The following is a 19,572-nucleotide window of genomic DNA, read 5'->3' on the forward strand; positions in this document are numbered from 1 at the left end:
GTGGTATCATCATTTTCCTGTTAGACATCAAACATGGAACTCAACTCAAGAACTCAAGGTCTTTTATTGACGTTCTGTACATGTTACCACATAAGAACGAAATGCGTACTCAGGCCCAGCAGCGTAAAAAAAAGATAATTATCATACAGTAGGCTATATAGAATAATTAAAACATAATTTAATAGACTACAAAAATTTAAAGTAACATAGTAGATACATGTACAGTATAGTTATAAGGTAGTCATTGCTTTTCTTTAGGCCTTACTTAAAACGGTCAAGGGCCTCCAACCAAATTTTGCTTAGGGCCCCCAAAGGTCTAGGGCCGGCTCTGCCCCAGCAGAAGGAAAACTACTAAACATTCCATAGGCATAATGGGTTTATACTGTACGTATTATCTATCCCCTTAAAATTACATTGTGGGGACAATTTAATACTAACAAGTACGTACACACACACACACACACTCTCATAGTCTCACACAGACACTCACACACAGTCTCACACAGACACTCACACGTACTTTGATTAACTGTAAATATGGGCCAGAGACTTGTAGAAAATGTAGAAAACACACACTTACGAGATTCTGATATTCGTTCATTGACATATTGTGTAAAAAACATCATAACATTCTAGTTAATAAAATTTAAAAACAATAATAAATATTTATATTTTATGTTTCAGGGAAAGACATTTCATTCCTTGTGCTTTACAAAAACCATCAGAACAGAAGCGATGCATTTAAACAAGTGTCATAAACATATTGTACATTAGTAAACACAATCTCATACACACGACATATAAAACACGAGCTGCTTGATAAAGGGCCCGTGCGTGGTTTATAAAGCTTTGGCTTTGTCCTGGTCCATGTATTTGTGGTAAACCACTCCCAGAGTCGTGAAGAAGTTTCCCATGAACAGAACTAGGAAAGTAGAGCCGCACATGAGGACCTGAGAAGACAAACACAATATTTCAGATATATATCAGGTATTGATAATGATGAATGATATGCACATGATGATGAAACTGACCTGCCACTCCTTCCATTCTGGCAGCCGGCTCATCCCGAAGAGTGCAATCCCATTATAAAGCTGGAAGAACTGCATGGAGACGATGAGTTAGACCCACAGCATAATAACAGTCACAGCGCAGCTTTTCCGAATATGGCAATATTATGTCAGCAATAATCAAACTACTCAAAAGCTTTAAATGTCTTAATGCCCCAGTCTTCACCACAGTGATGGCCTTAAGACAGGAAGTGATGTTAGCACATGATGAGTGCACTGATTGCAAAACCCCAAGATGAACAAACAATAAAACTTACATGACCCAAGAAAAGGAACGGCAGGAGAAAAGTCAGACCTCGCCACATCCAGGACTGAAAGCCCTCTGAGCACAAAGCACATGATAAACGAGTTAAAGCGGTCATGAACTGCTGCTTTATTGCTTTATACTGTTGTCTGAGGTCAGCTAATGACGTTCGTGTGCTTTTTACATTCAGGAACATCATAACTGATCAGTAATGGGCTATTTTCTGCACTGGTTTTGAGCCTCTGGACGCCCACGGCTAGGATTGGATAATATTTGCATATTTAATGAGCTTCAGCTCCTGTCAGGATTGTTTTGAAAGCGGCGCAGGAATGATTCCCTCACAGGGCTCGTTAAACATCTTTATCAAACAAACACAATGATTTCTCTCTCATCCACCCACGATTGATATATTTTTTTATTACTTCACCCACCCAATTGGTGAATATAAGCGCGAACCGCACACACACACACACACACACACACACACACACACACACACACACACACACACACACACACACACACACACACACACACACACACACACACACACACACACACACACACACACACACACACACACACACACACACACACACACACACACACACACACACACACACACACACACACACACACACACACACACACACACACACACACACACACGGGGCGGCAGTGGCTCAGTGGTTCATGTAGGTTGTCTACAAACCGAAAGGTTGGTGGTTCAATCCCCGGTTCCTCCTGACCAAGTGTCGAAGTGTCCATGAGCAAGACACCTAACCGCAGCTGCTCCCGACGAGCTGGATGGCGCCTTACATGGCTGACATCGCCGTCGGTGTATGAATGGGTGAATGTGAGGCAAAAATGTAAAGCGCTTTGGATAAAAGCGCTATATAAATGCAGTCCACACGTGGGCACGCTCTTCAAATATCAAGTCAAGACAGTGAACAACGGAGATCAAGAATTGAATGTTATTTCACTATTTGAGATTCTCCGCGTGCCGACGGGCTCATGTTTCGGTAGCCCGTCTGGAAAACACACAGCTCCGGGACATTGGGCTACGCGAATCCTGACCCATAACATTAAATGATTCTGATCCCGAATCGCAATGAAGCAACAAATAAAGGATTCTCCAGCCTGTGTCAGCGTGCTAAAGTATGTTCTGTTAAACCCATACACATAATCAATACGATCTGTAACAATGCAGTACAATCACATATAAAACACATTCTGCTCACATACGTGTGCGGCACCATTCCTGTCGGATCCGATACAGAAGAGTTTTAATCTCAATATGTCTGCAAATTCAGCTCGACCTGAGACTTGCTTACAAATAATTATCTTACTATCTCCGGCATGTTTATTGCTGGTTTAGCTGCACAAGACGATGGGCGGGGCTACAGAAGCAGGTGGGCGGGCTACATACTTCTAATACGTCATTGATTTGAGAGCCTCGTTTTCTGGGCCTGGTGTCTATAAAAGCTTTTCTTTGACTAATAAGGAAGTTTTCAGCTCTAAAACTTACAGGATATTTATATTACCATGACCTTTTATATATCAGCGGCTCAAGGGAAAGTTTCGGCTCAAAGAGGAGCGGAGGAGACGCGAGTTAATGAGAACATCTGAGATATAAAGAGGAGGAGCAGAGGAGACACGAGTTAATGAGAACATCTGATATATAAAGAGGAGGAGCGGAGGAGACACGAGTTAATGAGAACATCTGAGATATAAAGAGGAGGAGCGGAGGAGACGCGAGTTAATGAGAACATCTGAGATATAAAGAGGAGGAGCGGAGGAGACGCGAGTTAATGAGAACATCTGAGATATAAAGAGGAGGAGCAGAGGAGACACGAGTTAATGAGAACATCTGAGATATAAAGAGGAGGAGCGGAGGAGACGCGAGTTAATGAGAACATCTGAGATATAAAGAGGAGGAGCGGAGGAGACACGAGTTAATGAGAACATCTGAGATATAAAGAGGAGGAGCGGAGGAGACGCGAGTTAATGAGAACATCTGAGATATAAAGAGGAGGAGCAGAGGAGACACGAGTTAATGAGAACATCTGATATATAAAGAGGAGGAGCAGAGGAGACGTGAGTTAATGAGAACATCTGAGATATAAAGAGGAGGAGCGGAGGAGACGTGAGTTAATGAGAACATCTGCGATATAAAGAGGAGGAGCGGAGGAGACGCGAGTTAATGAGAACATCTGAGATATAAAGGGGAGGAGCGGAGGAGACGCGAGTTAATGAGAACATCTGAGATATAAAGAGGAGGAGCGGAGGAGACGCGAGTTAATGAGAACATCTGAGATATAAAGAGGAGGAGCGGAGGAGACGCGAGTTAATGAGAACATCTGAGATATAAAGAGGAGGAGCGGAGGAGACGTGAGTTAATGAGAACATCTGAGATATAAAGAGGAGGAGCGGAGGAGACGTGAGTTAATGAGAACATCTGCGATATAAAGAGGAGGAGCGGAGGAGACGCGAGTTAATGAGAACATCTGAGATATAAAGGGGAGGAGCGGAGGAGACGCGAGTTAATGAGAACATCTGAGATATAAAGAGGAGGAGCGGAGGAGACGCGAGTTAATGAGAACATCTGCGATATAAAGAGGAGGAGCGGAGGAGACGCGAGTTAATGAGAACATCTGAGATATAAAGAGGAGGAGCGGAGGAGACGCGAGTTAATGAGAACATCTGCGATATAAAGAGGAGGAGCGGAGGAGACGCGAGTTAATGAGAACATCTGAGATATAAAGAGGAGGAGCGGAGGAGACACGAGTTAATGAGAAAATCTGAGATATAAAGAGGAGGAGCGGAGGAGACGCGAGTTAATGAGAACATCTGAGATATAAAGAGGAGGAGCGGAGGAGACGCGAGTTAATGAGAACATCTGAGATATAAAGGGGAGGAGCGGAGGAGACGCGAGTTAATGAGAACATCTGAGATATAAAGGGGAGGAGCGGAGGAGACGCGAGTTAATGAGAACATCTGCGATATAAAGAGGAGGAGCGGAGGAGACGCGAGTTAATGAGAACATCTGCGATATAAAGAGGAGGAGCGGAGGAGACGCGAGTTAATGAGAACATCTGCGATATAAAGAGGAGGAGCGGAGGAGACGCGAGTTAATGAGAACATCTGAGATATAAAGAGGAGGAGCGGAGGAGACGCGAGTTAATGAGAACATCTGCGATATAAAGAGGAGGAGCAGAGGAGACACGAGTTAATGAGAACATCTGAGATATAAAGAGGAGGAGCAGAGGAGACGCGAGTTAATGAGAACATCTGAGATATAAAGAGGAGGAGCGGAGGAGACGCGAGTTAATGAGAACATCTGAGATATAAAGAGGAGGAGCGGAGGAGACGCGAGTTAATGAGAACATCTGAGATATAAAGAGGAGGAGCGGAGGAGACGCGAGTTAATGAGAACATCTGAGATATAAAGAGGAGGAGCGGAGGAGACGCGAGTTAATGAGCGGAGGAGACGCGAGTTAATGAGAACATCTGCGATATAAAGAGGAGGAGCGGAGGAGACGCGAGTTAATGAGAACATCTGAGATATAAAGAGGAGGAGCGGAGGAGACGCGAGTTAATGAGAACATCTGAGATATAAAGAGGAGGAGCGGAGGAGACGCGAGTTAATGAGAACATCTGAGATATAAAGAGGAGGAGCGGAGGAGACACGAGTTAATGAGAACATCTGAGATATAAAGAGGAGGAGCGGAGGAGACGCGAGTTAATGAGAACATCTGAGATATAAAGAGGAGGAGCGGAGGAGACGCGAGTTAATGAGAACATCTGAGATATAAAGAGGAGGAGCGGAGGAGACGCGAGTTAATGAGAACATCTGAGATATAAAGAGGAGGAGCGGAGGAGACGCGAGTTAATGAGAACATCTGAGATATAAAGAGGAGGAGCGGAGGAGACGCGAGTTAATGAGAACATCTGAGATATAAAGAGGAGGAGCGGAGGAGACGCGAGTTAATGAGAACATCTGAGATATAAAGAGGAGGAGCGGAGGAGACGCGAGTTAATGAGAACATCTGAGATATAAAGAGGAGGAGCGGAGGAGACGCGAGTTAATGAGCGGAGGAGACGCGAGTTAATGAGAACATCTGCGATATAAAGAGGAGGAGCGGAGGAGACGCGAGTTAATGAGAACATCTGCGATATAAAGAGGAGGAGCGGAGGAGACGCGAGTTAATGAGAACATCTGAGATATAAAGAGGAGGAGCGGAGGAGACGCGAGTTAATGAGAACATCTGAGATATAAAGAGGAGGAGCGGAGGAGACGCGAGTTAATGAGAACATCTGAGATATAAAGGGGAGGAGCGGAGGAGACGCGAGTTAATGAGAACATCTGAGATATAAAGGGGAGGAGCGGAGGAGACACGAGTTAATGAGAACATCTGCGATATAAAGAGGAGGAGCGGAGGAGACGCGAGTTAATGAGAACATCTGCGATATAAAGAGGAGGAGCGGAGGAGACGCGAGTTAATGAGAACATCTGCGATATAAAGAGGAGGAGCGGAGGAGACGCGAGTTAATGAGAACATCTGAGATATAAAGAGGAGGAGCGGAGGAGACGCGAGTTAATGAGAACATCTGCGATATAAAGAGGAGGAGCGGAGGAGACGCGAGTTAATGAGAACATCTGAGATATAAAGAGGAGGAGCGGAGGAGACGCGAGTTAATGAGAACATCTGAGATATAAAGAGGAGGAGCGGAGGAGACGCGAGTTAATGAGAACATCTGAGATATAAAGAGGAGGAGCGGAGGAGACACGAGTTAATGAGAACATCTGAGATATAAAGAGGAGGAGCGGAGGAGACGCGAGTTAATGAGAACATCTGAGATATAAAGAGGAGGAGCGGAGGAGACGCGAGTTAATGAGAACATCTGCGATATAAAGAGGAGGAGCGGAGGAGACGCGAGTTAATGAGAACATCTGAGATATAAAGAGGAGGAGCGGAGGAGACGCGAGTTAATGAGAACATCTGAGATATAAAGAGGAGGAGCAGAGGAGACACGAGTTAATGAGAACATCTGAGATATAAAGAGGAGGAGCAGAGGAGACGCGAGTTAATGAGAACATCTGAGATATAAAGAGGAGGAGCGGAGGAGACGCGAGTTAATGAGAACATCTGAGATATAAAGAGGAGGAGCGGAGGAGACGCGAGTTAATGAGAACATCTGAGATATAAAGAGGAGGAGCGGAGGAGACGCGAGTTAATGAGAACATCTGAGATATAAAGAGGAGGAGCGGAGGAGACGCGAGTTAATGAGCGGAGGAGACGCGAGTTAATGAGAACATCTGCGATATAAAGAGGAGGAGCGGAGGAGACGCGAGTTAATGAGAACATCTGAGATATAAAGAGGAGGAGCGGAGGAGACGCGAGTTAATGAGAACATCTGAGATATAAAGAGGAGGAGCGGAGGAGACGCGAGTTAATGAGAACATCTGAGATATAAAGAGGAGGAGCGGAGGAGACACGAGTTAATGAGAACATCTGAGATATAAAGAGGAGGAGCGGAGGAGACGCGAGTTAATGAGAACATCTGAGATATAAAGAGGAGGAGCGGAGGAGACGCGAGTTAATGAGAACATCTGAGATATAAAGAGGAGGAGCGGAGGAGACGCGAGTTAATGAGAACATCTGAGATATAAAGAGGAGGAGCGGAGGAGACGCGAGTTAATGAGAACATCTGAGATATAAAGAGGAGGAGCGGAGGAGACGCGAGTTAATGAGAACATCTGAGATATAAAGAGGAGGAGCGGAGGAGACGCGAGTTAATGAGAACATCTGAGATATAAAGAGGAGGAGCGGAGGAGACGCGAGTTAATGAGAACATCTGAGATATAAAGAGGAGGAGCGGAGGAGACGCGAGTTAATGAGAACATCTGAGATATAAAGAGGAGGAGCGGAGGAGACGCGAGTTAATGAGCGGAGGAGACGCGAGTTAATGAGAACATCTGCGATATAAAGAGGAGGAGCGGAGGAGACGCGAGTTAATGAGAACATCTGAGATATAAAGAGGAGGAGCGGAGGAGACGCGAGTTAATGAGAACATCTGAGATATAAAGAGGAGGAGCGGAGGAGACGCGAGTTAATGAGAACATCTGAGATATAAAGAGGAGGAGCGGAGGAGACACGAGTTAATGAGAACATCTGAGATATAAAGAGGAGGAGCGGAGGAGACGCGAGTTAATGAGAACATCTGAGATATAAAGAGGAGGAGCGGAGGAGACGCGAGTTAATGAGAACATCTGAGATATAAAGAGGAGGAGCGGAGGAGACGCGAGTTAATGAGAACATCTGAGATATAAAGAGGAGGAGCGGAGGAGACGCGAGTTAATGAGAACATCTGAGATATAAAGAGGAGGAGCGGAGGAGACGCGAGTTAATGAGAACATCTGAGATATAAAGAGGAGGAGCGGAGGAGACGCGAGTTAATGAGAACATCTGAGATATAAAGAGGAGGAGCGGAGGAGACGCGAGTTAATGAGAACATCTGAGATATAAAGAGGAGGAGCGGAGGAGACGCGAGTTAATGAGCGGAGGAGACGCGAGTTAATGAGAACATCTGCGATATAAAGAGGAGGAGCGGAGGAGACGCGAGTTAATGAGAACATCTGCGATATAAAGAGGAGGAGCGGAGGAGACGCGAGTTAATGAGAACATCTGCGATATAAAGAGGAGGAGCGGAGGAGACACGAGTTAATGAGAACATCTGAGATATAAAGAGGAGCGGAGGAGACGCGAGTTAATGAGAACATCTGAGATATAAAGAGGAGGAGCGGAGGAGACGCGAGTTAATGAGAACATCTGAGTTATAAGGAGGAGGAGCGGAGGAGACGCGAGTTAATGAGCGGAGGAGACGCGAGTTAATGAGAACATCTGCGATATAAAGAGGAGGAGCGGAGGAGACGCGAGTTAATGAGAACATCTGCGATATAAAGAGGAGGAGCGGAGGAGACACGAGTTAATGAGCGGAGGAGACGCGAGTTAATGAGAACATCTGCGATATAAAGAGGAGGAGCGGAGGAGACGCGAGTTAATGAGAACATCTGCGATATAAAGAGGAGGAGCGGAGGAGACGCGAGTTAATGAGAACATCTGCGATATAAAGAGGAGGAGCGGAGGAGACGCGAGTTAATGAGAACATCTGCGATATAAAGAGGAGGAGCGGAGGAGACACGAGTTAATGAGAACATCTGCGATATAAAGAGGAGGAGCGGAGGAGACGCGAGTTAATGAGAACATCTGAGATATAAAGAGGAGGAGCGGAGGAGACGCGAGTTAATGAGAACATCTGAGATATAAAGAGGAGGAGCGGAGGAGACGCGAGTTAATGAGAACATCTGAGATATAAAGAGGAGGAGCGGAGGAGACGCGAGTTAATGAGAACATCTGAGATATAAAGAGGAGGAGCGGAGGAGACGCAAGTTAATGAGAACATCTGCCATATAAAGAGGAGGAGCGGAGGAGACACGAGTTAATGAGAACATCTGAGATATAAAGAGGAGGAGCGGAGGAGACGCGAGTTAATGAGAACATCTGAGATATAAAGAGGAGGAGCAGAGGAGACACGAGTTAATGAGAACATCTGAGATATAAAGAGGAGGAGCAGAGGAGACGCGAGTTAATGAGAACATCTGAGATATAAAGAGGAGGAGCGGAGGAGACGCGAGTTAATGAGAACATCTGAGATATAAAGAGGAGGAGCAGAGGAGACACGAGTTAATGAGAACATCTGAGATATAAAGAGGAGGAGCGGAGGAGACGCGAGTTAATGAGAACATCTGAGATATAAAGAGGAGGAGCGGAGGAGACGCGAGTTAATGAGAACATCTGAGATATAAAGAGGAGGAGCGGAGGAGACGCGAGTTAATGAGAACATCTGAGATATAAAGAGGAGCAGCGGAGGAGACACGAGTTAATGAGAACATCTGAGATATAAAGAGGAGGAGCGGAGGAGACGCGAGTTAATGAGAACATCTGAGATATAAAGAGGAGGAGCGGAGGAGACACGAGTTAATGAGAACATCTGAGATATAAAGAGGAGGAGCGGAGGAGACGCGAGTTAATGAGAACATCTGAGATATAAAGAGGAGGAGCGGAGGAGACACGAGTTAATGAGAACATCTGAGATATAAAGAGGAGGAGCGGAGGAGACGCGAGTTAATGAGAACATCTGACATATAAAGAGGAGGAGCGGAGGAGACACGAGTTAATGAGCGGAGGAGACGCGAGTTAATGAGAACATCTGAGATATAAAGAGGAGCAGCGGAGGAGACACGAGTTAATGAGAACATCTGACATATAAAGAGGAGGAGCGGAGGAGACACGAGTTAATGAGCGGAGGAGACGCGAGTTAATGAGAACATCTGAGATATAAAGAGGAGGAGCGGAGGAGACGCGAGTTAATGAGAACATCTGAGATATAAAGAGGAGCAGCGGAGGAGACACGAGTTAATGAGAACATCTGACATATAGAGAGGAGGAGCGGAGGAGACACGAGTTAATGAGCGGAGGAGACGCGAGTTAATGAGAACATCTGAGATATAAAGAGGAGGAGCGGAGGAGACGCGAGTTAATGAGAACATCTGAGATATAAAGAGGAGCAGCGGAGGAGACACGAGTTAATGAGAACATCTGAGATATAAAGAGGAGGAGCGGAGGAGACGCGAGTTAATGAGAACATCTGAGATATAAAGAGGAGGAGCGGAGGAGACGCGAGTTAATGAGAACATCTGAGATATAAAGAGGAGGAGCGGAGGAGACGCGAGTTAATGAGAACATCTGAGATATAAAGAGGAGGAGCGGAGGAGACACGAGTTAATGAGAACATCTGAGATATAAAGAGGAGGAGCGGAGGAGACGCGAGTTAATGAGAACATCTGCGATATAAAGAGGAGGAGCGGAGGAGACGCGAGTTAATGAGAACATCTGAGATATAAAGAGGAGGAGCGGAGGAGACGAGTTAATGAGAACATCTGAGATATAAAGAGGAGGAGCGGAGGAGACGCGAGTTAATGAGAACATCTGAGATATAAAGAGGAGGAGCGGAGGAGACGCGAGTTAATGAGAACATCTGAGATATAAAGAGGAGGAGCGGAGGAGACGCGAGTTAATGAGAACATCTGAGATATAAAGAGGAGGAGCGGAGGAGACGCGAGTTAATGAGAACATCTGAGATATAAAGAGGAGGAGCGGAGGAGACGCCAGTTAATGAGAACATCTGAGATATAAAGAGGAGGAGCGGAGGAGACGCGAGTTAATGAGAACATCTGAGATATAAAGAGGAGGAGCGGAGGAGACACGAGTTAATGAGAACATTTGAGATATAAAGGGGAGGAGCAGAGGAGACGCGAGTTAATGAGAACATCTGCGATATAAAGAGGAGGAGCGGAGGAGACGCGAGTTAATGAGACCATCTGCGATATAAAGAGGAGGAGCGGAGGAGACGCGAGTTAATGAGAACATCCGAGATATAAAGAGGAGGAGCGGAGGAGACGCGAGTTAATGAGAACATCCGCGATATAAAGAGGAGGAGCGGAGGAGACGCGAGTTAATGAGAACATCCGAGATATAAAGAGGAGGAGCGGAGGAGACGCGAGTTAATGAGAACATCCGCGATATAAAGAGGAGGAGCGGAGGAGACGCGAGTTAATGAGAACATCTGCGATATAAAGAGGAGGAGCGGAGGAGACGCGAGTTAATGAGAACATCTGAGATATAAAGAGGAGGAGCGGAGGAGACGCGAGTTAATGAGAACATCTGAGATATAAAGAGGAGGAGCGGAGGAGACGCGAGTTAATGAGAACATCTGAGATATAAAGAGGAGGAGCGGAGGAGACGCGAGTTAATGAGAACATCTGAGATATAAAGGGGAGGAGCGGAGGAGACGCGAGTTAATGAGAACATCTGCGATATAAAGAGGAGGAGCGGAGGAGACGCGAGTTAATGAGAACATCTGCGATATAAAGAGGAGGAGCAGAGGAGACGCGAGTTAATGAGAACATCTGAGATATAAAGAGGAGGAGCGGAGGAGACGCGAGTTAATGAGAACATCTGCGATATAAAGAGGAGGAGCGGAGGAGACGCGAGTTAATGAGAACATCTGAGATATAAAGAGGAGGAGCGGAGGAGACGCGAGTTAATGAGAACATCTGAGATATAAAGAGGAGGAGCGGAGGAGACACGAGTTAATGAGAACATTTGAGATATAAAGGGGAGGAGCAGAGGAGACGCGAGTTAATGAGAACATCTGCGATATAAAGAGGAGGAGCGGAGGAGACGCGAGTTAATGAGACCATCTGCGATATAAAGAGGAGGAGCGGAGGAGACGCGAGTTAATGAGAACATCTGAGATATAAAGAGGAGGAGCGGAGGAGACGCCAGTTAATGAGAACATCTGAGATATAAAGAGGAGGAGCGGAGGAGACGCGAGTTAATGAGAACATCTGAGATATAAAGAGGAGGAGCGGAGGAGACACGAGTTAATGAGAACATCTGAGATATAAAGAGGAGGAGCGGAGGAGACGCGAGTTAATGAGAACATCTGACATATAAAGAGGAGGAGCGGAGGAGACACGAGTTAATGAGCGGAGGAGACGCGAGTTAATGAGAACATCTGAGATATAAAGAGGAGCAGCGGAGGAGACACGAGTTAATGAGAACATCTGACATATAAAGAGGAGGAGCGGAGGAGACACGAGTTAATGAGCGGAGGAGACGCGAGTTAATGAGAACATCTGAGATATAAAGAGGAGGAGCGGAGGAGACGCGAGTTAATGAGAACATCTGAGATATAAAGAGGAGCAGCGGAGGAGACACGAGTTAATGAGAACATCTGACATATAGAGAGGAGGAGCGGAGGAGACACGAGTTAATGAGCGGAGGAGACGCGAGTTAATGAGAACATCTGAGATATAAAGAGGAGGAGCGGAGGAGACGCGAGTTAATGAGAACATCTGAGATATAAAGAGGAGCAGCGGAGGAGACACGAGTTAATGAGAACATCTGAGATATAAAGAGGAGGAGCGGAGGAGACGCGAGTTAATGAGAACATCTGAGATATAAAGAGGAGGAGCGGAGGAGACGCGAGTTAATGAGAACATCTGAGATATAAAGAGGAGGAGCGGAGGAGACGCGAGTTAATGAGAACATCTGAGATATAAAGAGGAGGAGCGGAGGAGACACGAGTTAATGAGAACATCTGAGATATAAAGAGGAGGAGCGGAGGAGACGCGAGTTAATGAGAACATCTGCGATATAAAGAGGAGGAGCGGAGGAGACGCGAGTTAATGAGAACATCTGAGATATAAAGAGGAGGAGCGGAGGAGACGAGTTAATGAGAACATCTGAGATATAAAGAGGAGGAGCGGAGGAGACGCGAGTTAATGAGAACATCTGAGATATAAAGAGGAGGAGCGGAGGAGACGCGAGTTAATGAGAACATCTGAGATATAAAGAGGAGGAGCGGAGGAGACGCGAGTTAATGAGAACATCTGAGATATAAAGAGGAGGAGCGGAGGAGACGCGAGTTAATGAGAACATCTGAGATATAAAGAGGAGGAGCGGAGGAGACGCCAGTTAATGAGAACATCTGAGATATAAAGAGGAGGAGCGGAGGAGACGCGAGTTAATGAGAACATCTGAGATATAAAGAGGAGGAGCGGAGGAGACACGAGTTAATGAGAACATTTGAGATATAAAGGGGAGGAGCAGAGGAGACGCGAGTTAATGAGAACATCTGCGATATAAAGAGGAGGAGCGGAGGAGACGCGAGTTAATGAGACCATCTGCGATATAAAGAGGAGGAGCGGAGGAGACGCGAGTTAATGAGAACATCCGAGATATAAAGAGGAGGAGCGGAGGAGACGCGAGTTAATGAGAACATCCGCGATATAAAGAGGAGGAGCGGAGGAGACGCGAGTTAATGAGAACATCCGAGATATAAAGAGGAGGAGCGGAGGAGACGCGAGTTAATGAGAACATCCGCGATATAAAGAGGAGGAGCGGAGGAGACGCGAGTTAATGAGAACATCTGCGATATAAAGAGGAGGAGCGGAGGAGACGCGAGTTAATGAGAACATCTGAGATATAAAGAGGAGGAGCGGAGGAGACGCGAGTTAATGAGAACATCTGAGATATAAAGAGGAGGAGCGGAGGAGACGCGAGTTAATGAGAACATCTGAGATATAAAGAGGAGGAGCGGAGGAGACGCGAGTTAATGAGAACATCTGAGATATAAAGGGGAGGAGCGGAGGAGACGCGAGTTAATGAGAACATCTGCGATATAAAGAGGAGGAGCGGAGGAGACGCGAGTTAATGAGAACATCTGCGATATAAAGAGGAGGAGCAGAGGAGACGCGAGTTAATGAGAACATCTGAGATATAAAGAGGAGGAGCGGAGGAGACGCGAGTTAATGAGAACATCTGCGATATAAAGAGGAGGAGCGGAGGAGACGCGAGTTAATGAGAACATCTGAGATATAAAGAGGAGGAGCGGAGGAGACGCGAGTTAATGAGAACATCTGAGATATAAAGAGGAGGAGCGGAGGAGACACGAGTTAATGAGAACATTTGAGATATAAAGGGGAGGAGCAGAGGAGACGCGAGTTAATGAGAACATCTGCGATATAAAGAGGAGGAGCGGAGGAGACGCGAGTTAATGAGACCATCTGCGATATAAAGAGGAGGAGCGGAGGAGACGCGAGTTAATGAGAACATCTGAGATATAAAGAGGAGGAGCGGAGGAGACGCCAGTTAATGAGAACATCTGAGATATAAAGAGGAGGAGCGGAGGAGACGCGAGTTAATGAGAACATCTGAGATATAAAGAGGAGGAGCGGAGGAGACACGAGTTAATGAGAACATTTGAGATATAAAGGGGAGGAGCAGAGGAGACGCGAGTTAATGAGAACATCTGCGATATAAAGAGGAGGAGCGGAGGAGACGCGAGTTAATGAGACCATCTGCGATATAAAGAGGAGGAGCGGAGGAGACGCGAGTTAATGAGAACATCCGAGATATAAAGAGGAGGAGCGGAGGAGACGCGAGTTAATGAGAACATCCGCGATATAAAGAGGAGGAGCGGAGGAGACGCGAGTTAATGAGAACATCCGAGATATAAAGAGGAGGAGCGGAGGAGACGCGAGTTAATGAGAACATCCGCGATATAAAGAGGAGGAGCGGAGGAGACGCGAGTTAATGAGAACATCTGCGATATAAAGAGGAGGAGCGGAGGAGACGCGAGTTAATGAGAACATCTGAGATATAAAGAGGAGGAGCGGAGGAGACGCGAGTTAATGAGAACATCTGAGATATAAAGAGGAGGAGCGGAGGAGACGCGAGTTAATGAGAACATCTGAGATATAAAGAGGAGGAGCGGAGGAGACGCGAGTTAATGAGAACATCTGAGATATAAAGAGGAGGAGCGGAGGAGACGCGAGTTAATGAGAACATCTGAGATATAAAGGGGAGGAGCGGAGGAGACGCGAGTTAATGAGAACATCTGCGATATAAAGAGGAGGAGCGGAGGAGACGCGAGTTAATGAGAACATCTGCGATATAAAGAGGAGGAGCGGAGGAGACGCGAGTTAATGAGAACATCTGCGATATAAAGAGGAGGAGCGGAGGAGACGCGAGTTAATGAGAACATCTGCGATATAAAGAGGAGGAGCGGAGGAGACGCGAGTTAATGAGAACATCTGAGATATAAAGAGGAGGAGCGGAGGAGACGCGAGTTAATGAGAACATCTGCGATATAAAGAGGAGGAGCAGAGGAGACGCGAGTTAATGAGAACATCTGCGATATAAAGAGGAGGAGCGGAGGAGACGCGAGTTAATGAGAACATCTGAGATATAAAGAGGAGGAGCGGAGGAGACGCGAGTTAATGAGAACATCTGAGATATAAAGAGGAGGAGCAGAGGAGACGCGAGTTAATGAGAACATCTGAGATATAAAGAGGAGGAGCGGAGGAGACACGAGTTAATGAGAACATCTGAGATATAAAGAGGAGGAGCGGAGGAGACGCGAGTTAATGAGAACATCTGCGATATAAAGAGGAGGAGCGGAGGAGACGCGAGTTAATGAGAACATCTGCGATATAAAGAGGAGGAGCGGAGGAGACGCGAGTTAATGAGAACATCTGAGATATAAAGAGGAGGAGCGGAGGAGACGCGAGTTAATGAGAACATCTGAGATATAAAGAGGAAAGCCACGCACCGACGGTCAGGTCCATGTTGTGTCTCTCTCCGAGAGCTCGCAGTCTGTACAAGCAGCCGCTCTGGTAATAGTACTGCAGAAACTGGACAAAATCTGAAGAACAACACACCATTACATCAGACCACAATAATCATTATTACTTCCTAAAGCTGTAACACGACTGATCTTACTGATGTACATGGAGTAGGACAGGAACTGGTTTCTGAACATCTGGTACAGATCTCCATCAGGCCTGAGGTGACACGAGAAAAGAGACTCACAGTTTGTTCTTTTGGCCCTCAATGTCTACTAAGCACACTTTTAAAACATTAATTTTTAAGTATTTCCTCGAAGTACATTGATGTGATTAATCTAATACAATATTTCAGAGTTAAAGAGTGTATAAGGCCGAGTGAATATTATTCATACCAGGTCAGCATTACTCCGGAGAGAAATGTGGAGACATAGTGTTGGAAAACCCACCAGCCCTTGATCCTGAAACACAGGAGCTTTACAGTATAGCCTGCAGGACGGAGTTATTATATGGCAGGACATAAATAATACACATAATCAAATGAGTATTCTCACTTTGAGCCGTTATTAATGAGGATGCTCTCTCTTATTGTCAATGTGCAATAATACCACACCAGCAGGAAGTTGAAGAGTGCATCTACAACCCTATCAGGACACAAGAGGACAAAACAAACTGATTATTTTACATGTATTAGTGAGACATGTAGCGTAACAAACACTATATAGCCAGAAGTATTGAGTATTGAGCTTCATGGAATGGGTTTCCATGGCCGAGCAGCTCATCCAAGCCTTACACCACCAAGAGCAATGCATGGGGTTATGGGGTGGGGTTGTTTTTCAGGGGTTGGCCTCTTAGTTCCAGTGAAAGGAACTCTTAATGCTTCACCAAGACATTTTGGACAATTTCATGCTCCTGACTTTGTGGGATCAGTTTGTGGACGGCCCCTTCCTGCCCCAGCATGACTGCGCTCCAGTGCACAAAGCGTCGCTCCATAAAGACATGGATGAGGAGTTTGGTGTGGAGGAACTGGACTGGCCTGCACAGAGTCCTGAGCTCAACCCGATAGAACAGCTTTGGGATGAATTAGAGCGGAGACTGAGAGCCAGGCCTTCTCGTCCAACATCAGTGCCTGACCTCACAAATGAGCTTCTAGAAGAATGGGCAACAATCCCCATAAACACAGAAACACCAAAAGGGGCCGACACTAAACGGATCCCACAAAGCTGGGAGCGTGAAATTGTCCAAATGTCTTGGTGAAGCATTAAGAGTTCCTTTCACTGGAACTAAGGGGCCGAGCTTCCCCTTTGTTATAATCTCACTAACAGCGGAGTGTGGAATATTTAGAAGTGAGAATGTCAGGAATGGACTTATTGCACAGGTGGCACCGATCGCGGTCCACGCTCCATATTAAACCCTACGGATTAAGAATGGGATGGCATTAAAGCTCATGTGAATGTAAAGGCAGGTGTCACAACACTTTTGGCTATAGTGTATAATCCGTGATTAAAAAAAGACTTAGTGAAACATGATATTAAAGCTTACACCACTACCAGTTCAAACATGTACCTGTAACTGACCAGAAACCGGCAGGTGAACGAGAACAACAAGAGCAGCACCGTCAGGCAGAGTTTGAACTTCTCATACTCGTCTTTATAGGCAAACCTGCACCATAAACAAGACAAGAACAAATCTCACCACATCTCAGCAACATCAGCTCACTGAATGGGATTCTGCTCAGAGAACTTACTTGGCCTGCTTGTTAAGGAGTGTAACGTTTACATTTCCGAGCACAAGACTGAGGTACAACCTGGAACCAGAACAGGGGGAAGAGTTAGCATCAGGTGTAGCAGAATGACTGAACACACACCCCTACCAAAACACACTGAAGATTATAAACGCTTGGCACACCTTCCGTCTACAGGTGTAAGAGTGTCACCATTGGACACTGAGCACTATGGCCTGCTTTGAATAGTAAATGTTTAATTTAAACACAACAGAGATCTCTCATTTGCATTACTCGTTTTTCTTTGGCAGGAAGGCCTCCATCTCAAAAAAGACACTCGGTCTTTCTTTGATCGAATCTTGGATCTCGTCTATTTTATCGGCATCTTCTGGATTCGCTGTCCCTCTGCATCTATGAAAGGAGAAGGGTTGGATATTTGGTACAGGTCAGTAATGTTTATGCTGAACTGAAGCTGATCTGATTGACTGACTGACTCCATCAGGGATTGGGAGAGATCCTTCAGCTTCTTCCTCTGCCGAGCGATGGAAGACGAGCAGCTGTCCTGTAATCTGGAAACCTCCTCCAGCTTCTGTTTGTAAAGCCGGTGCGTCTCCTGCAGACATCCAGCGGTGGACAAGAACACGACTTCATTACTCGAGTAAGAGTAACAGCACTGCTGGTCTAATATTACTCCGTTACAAGTGAAAGCTGTAAAAACTGATTTTTACTGGAGTAAAAGTACAGAAGTATTTGTTTTCAGAAGTACTTGCGTATCAAAAGTAAATGTCCTTCTTTATGTCGCCGCATTATTGTATTATAGTTGTATAAATGCACATTATGCCATCATGGTTTAAGCCAGTCAGTGACGCTCCATCTGACACACTAGCAGACGACTAACTTAAACTCATTTAAATACTTGGAGAAAAGTTGCAAAGCTGCTGTCACAGGTGCGTACTGTACTTATAACAGTAAATGTGCTTCATTACATTAGCCAACCCTTAGTTTATTAATATTACCCAGAACTTAAATTAATACTGTGAAAATGATGCCTTAAAATAACCAATGTTTAGGTTATACTGTATTTTAAGGTGTCATGGTTGCAGTGTTATTATACATGTAAGTTCTGAGTAACATTTAGCAACTACATGCACTGATTGTAGAATTAGATGCATAATTTACCGTTAAGTACATGTAACAATGACAATACACATATTACACTATGAACAGACATTTTGATATTTTTGAGGAGCCAATTGTCAAAAAGGTTGTTTAAATGCTTGATACACGCACACACACACACCAACACAATGTGTGTGTGTGTGTTATTCTCACCTGAACCTGTTGATAGTCTTTCTCCAGATCCTCCCATTCCTGTAAACACTCGGTCAAACCCGTCGGGTTAAATAACATTTCCGGAGTGTGTGTGTGTGTGTGTGTGTGTGCGTGTCGGAGTGAACGGAATAACGGGCTGTTCCGCCGTTTATCAGCGGCTCTGCTGTCTCGAGTCTTCTTGACTGACGTCTGTCATGTGAGCGAGTCTCCACAACTCGCGTAGCCAATCAGAGACAGGCTTGGCGGCCACTGAAACGCCCCTCTCTGTAAACTGGCCAATGAGCGCTGTCAAAACAAGACCAAACCGCCATTGACGCGGTGCTGACGTCAGCCCACTGACTGACCACTGACGGTGGACGGAAGCCGGTCAGCTGTTTGAACTCTAGATAACCTCTTATGAAGTTATAGCAATGATGAATTATCAGTACATTTAGAAAAATCGTTATTAAAATTATAATCCTAGTGTGTGTGTGTGTTCCTTGTTTGGCAATACGAGGGCACAAATGTCCTCATTTATATAGTAAAATATGAAAACAACTCACTAATGAGGACATTGGACTGGTCCTCACTAAGGCTTATAAATCGGCCAAAACATGTTTTTATTTAAATCTGTTGATCTGCAGATGTTTCTGTGATGGGGAGGTTTAGGAATAGGGGATAGAAAATATCATTAACCTGATATAAAATCAATGGAAGTCTATCTAATGTCTTCACCAATATAGTGAAACAAACCCGTGTGTGTGTGTGTGTGTGTGTGTGTGTGTGTGTGTGTGTGTGTGTGTGTGTGTTCCTCAGTGGCGCGTTTCACAAAAACCTTTTTTTTCTGGCCATACAACTACATTCCCAAATAATAACATTATCTTGACAAAACGTGGACAAAATTCACTAAAACTTAACAACATACTTAAAAGCAATGCAATACCAAAATATATTAAGTCTTCACCGTGTC

At 45.5% G+C, this 19,572-nt stretch overlaps 1 protein-coding gene across 4 annotated transcripts; it reads right to left on the bottom strand.

The window, feature by feature from the left end:
• Positions 1 to 584: 584 nt before the first annotated feature.
• tmem120aa (transmembrane protein 120Aa) lies at positions 585 to 18,912 on the bottom strand. Of its 4 annotated transcripts, none has more exons than XR_010901276.1 (12): positions 18,624 to 18,912; positions 17,786 to 17,999; positions 17,586 to 17,702; positions 17,316 to 17,375; positions 17,135 to 17,230; positions 16,123 to 16,212; positions 15,964 to 16,029; positions 15,734 to 15,787; positions 15,556 to 15,648; positions 1,325 to 1,389; positions 1,032 to 1,100; positions 585 to 950 (listed from the first exon to the last, which is right to left on the bottom strand). XR_010901276.1 is itself a non-coding variant. In XM_067433662.1 (12 exons), the coding sequence occupies exons 1-12, from the start codon at positions 18,658 to 18,660 to the stop codon at positions 840 to 842; spliced, it is 1,080 nt and encodes a 359-aa protein (XP_067289763.1). In that variant the 5' UTR covers positions 18,661 to 18,908; the 3' UTR covers positions 585 to 839. The 4 variants fall into 4 exon arrangements, 2 of the variants coding, with proteins under 2 accessions (XP_067289763.1, XP_067289764.1); XM_067433662.1 differs by having other exon boundaries at positions 15,726 to 15,787; positions 18,624 to 18,908; XM_067433663.1 differs by having other exon boundaries at positions 15,726 to 15,787; positions 17,786 to 17,904; positions 18,624 to 18,905.
• Between the last annotated feature and the right edge of the window lie 660 nt (positions 18,913 to 19,572).

The sequence above is a fragment of the Pseudorasbora parva genome, chromosome 23 (assembly GCF_024679245.1).
Source record: "Pseudorasbora parva isolate DD20220531a chromosome 23, ASM2467924v1, whole genome shotgun sequence".
Lineage (NCBI taxonomy): Eukaryota > Metazoa > Chordata > Actinopteri > Cypriniformes > Gobionidae > Pseudorasbora > Pseudorasbora parva.

Bases quoted from the DNA above. Each gene is read 5' to 3' on its own strand.
- tmem120aa (XM_067433662.1), bottom strand. From the start codon at position 18,660: ATGGGAGGATCTGGAGAAAGACTATCAACAGGTTCAG. The intron at 17,703-17,785 runs GTCAGTCAGTCA...CTCCTTTCATAG, and splicing joins CTCTCCCAATCCCTGATGGA to ATGCAGAGGGACAGCGAATC. The intron at 17,231-17,315 runs GTAAGTTCTCTG...TTTATGGTGCAG, and splicing joins CTCCTTAACAAGCAGGCCAA to GTTTGCCTATAAAGACGAGT.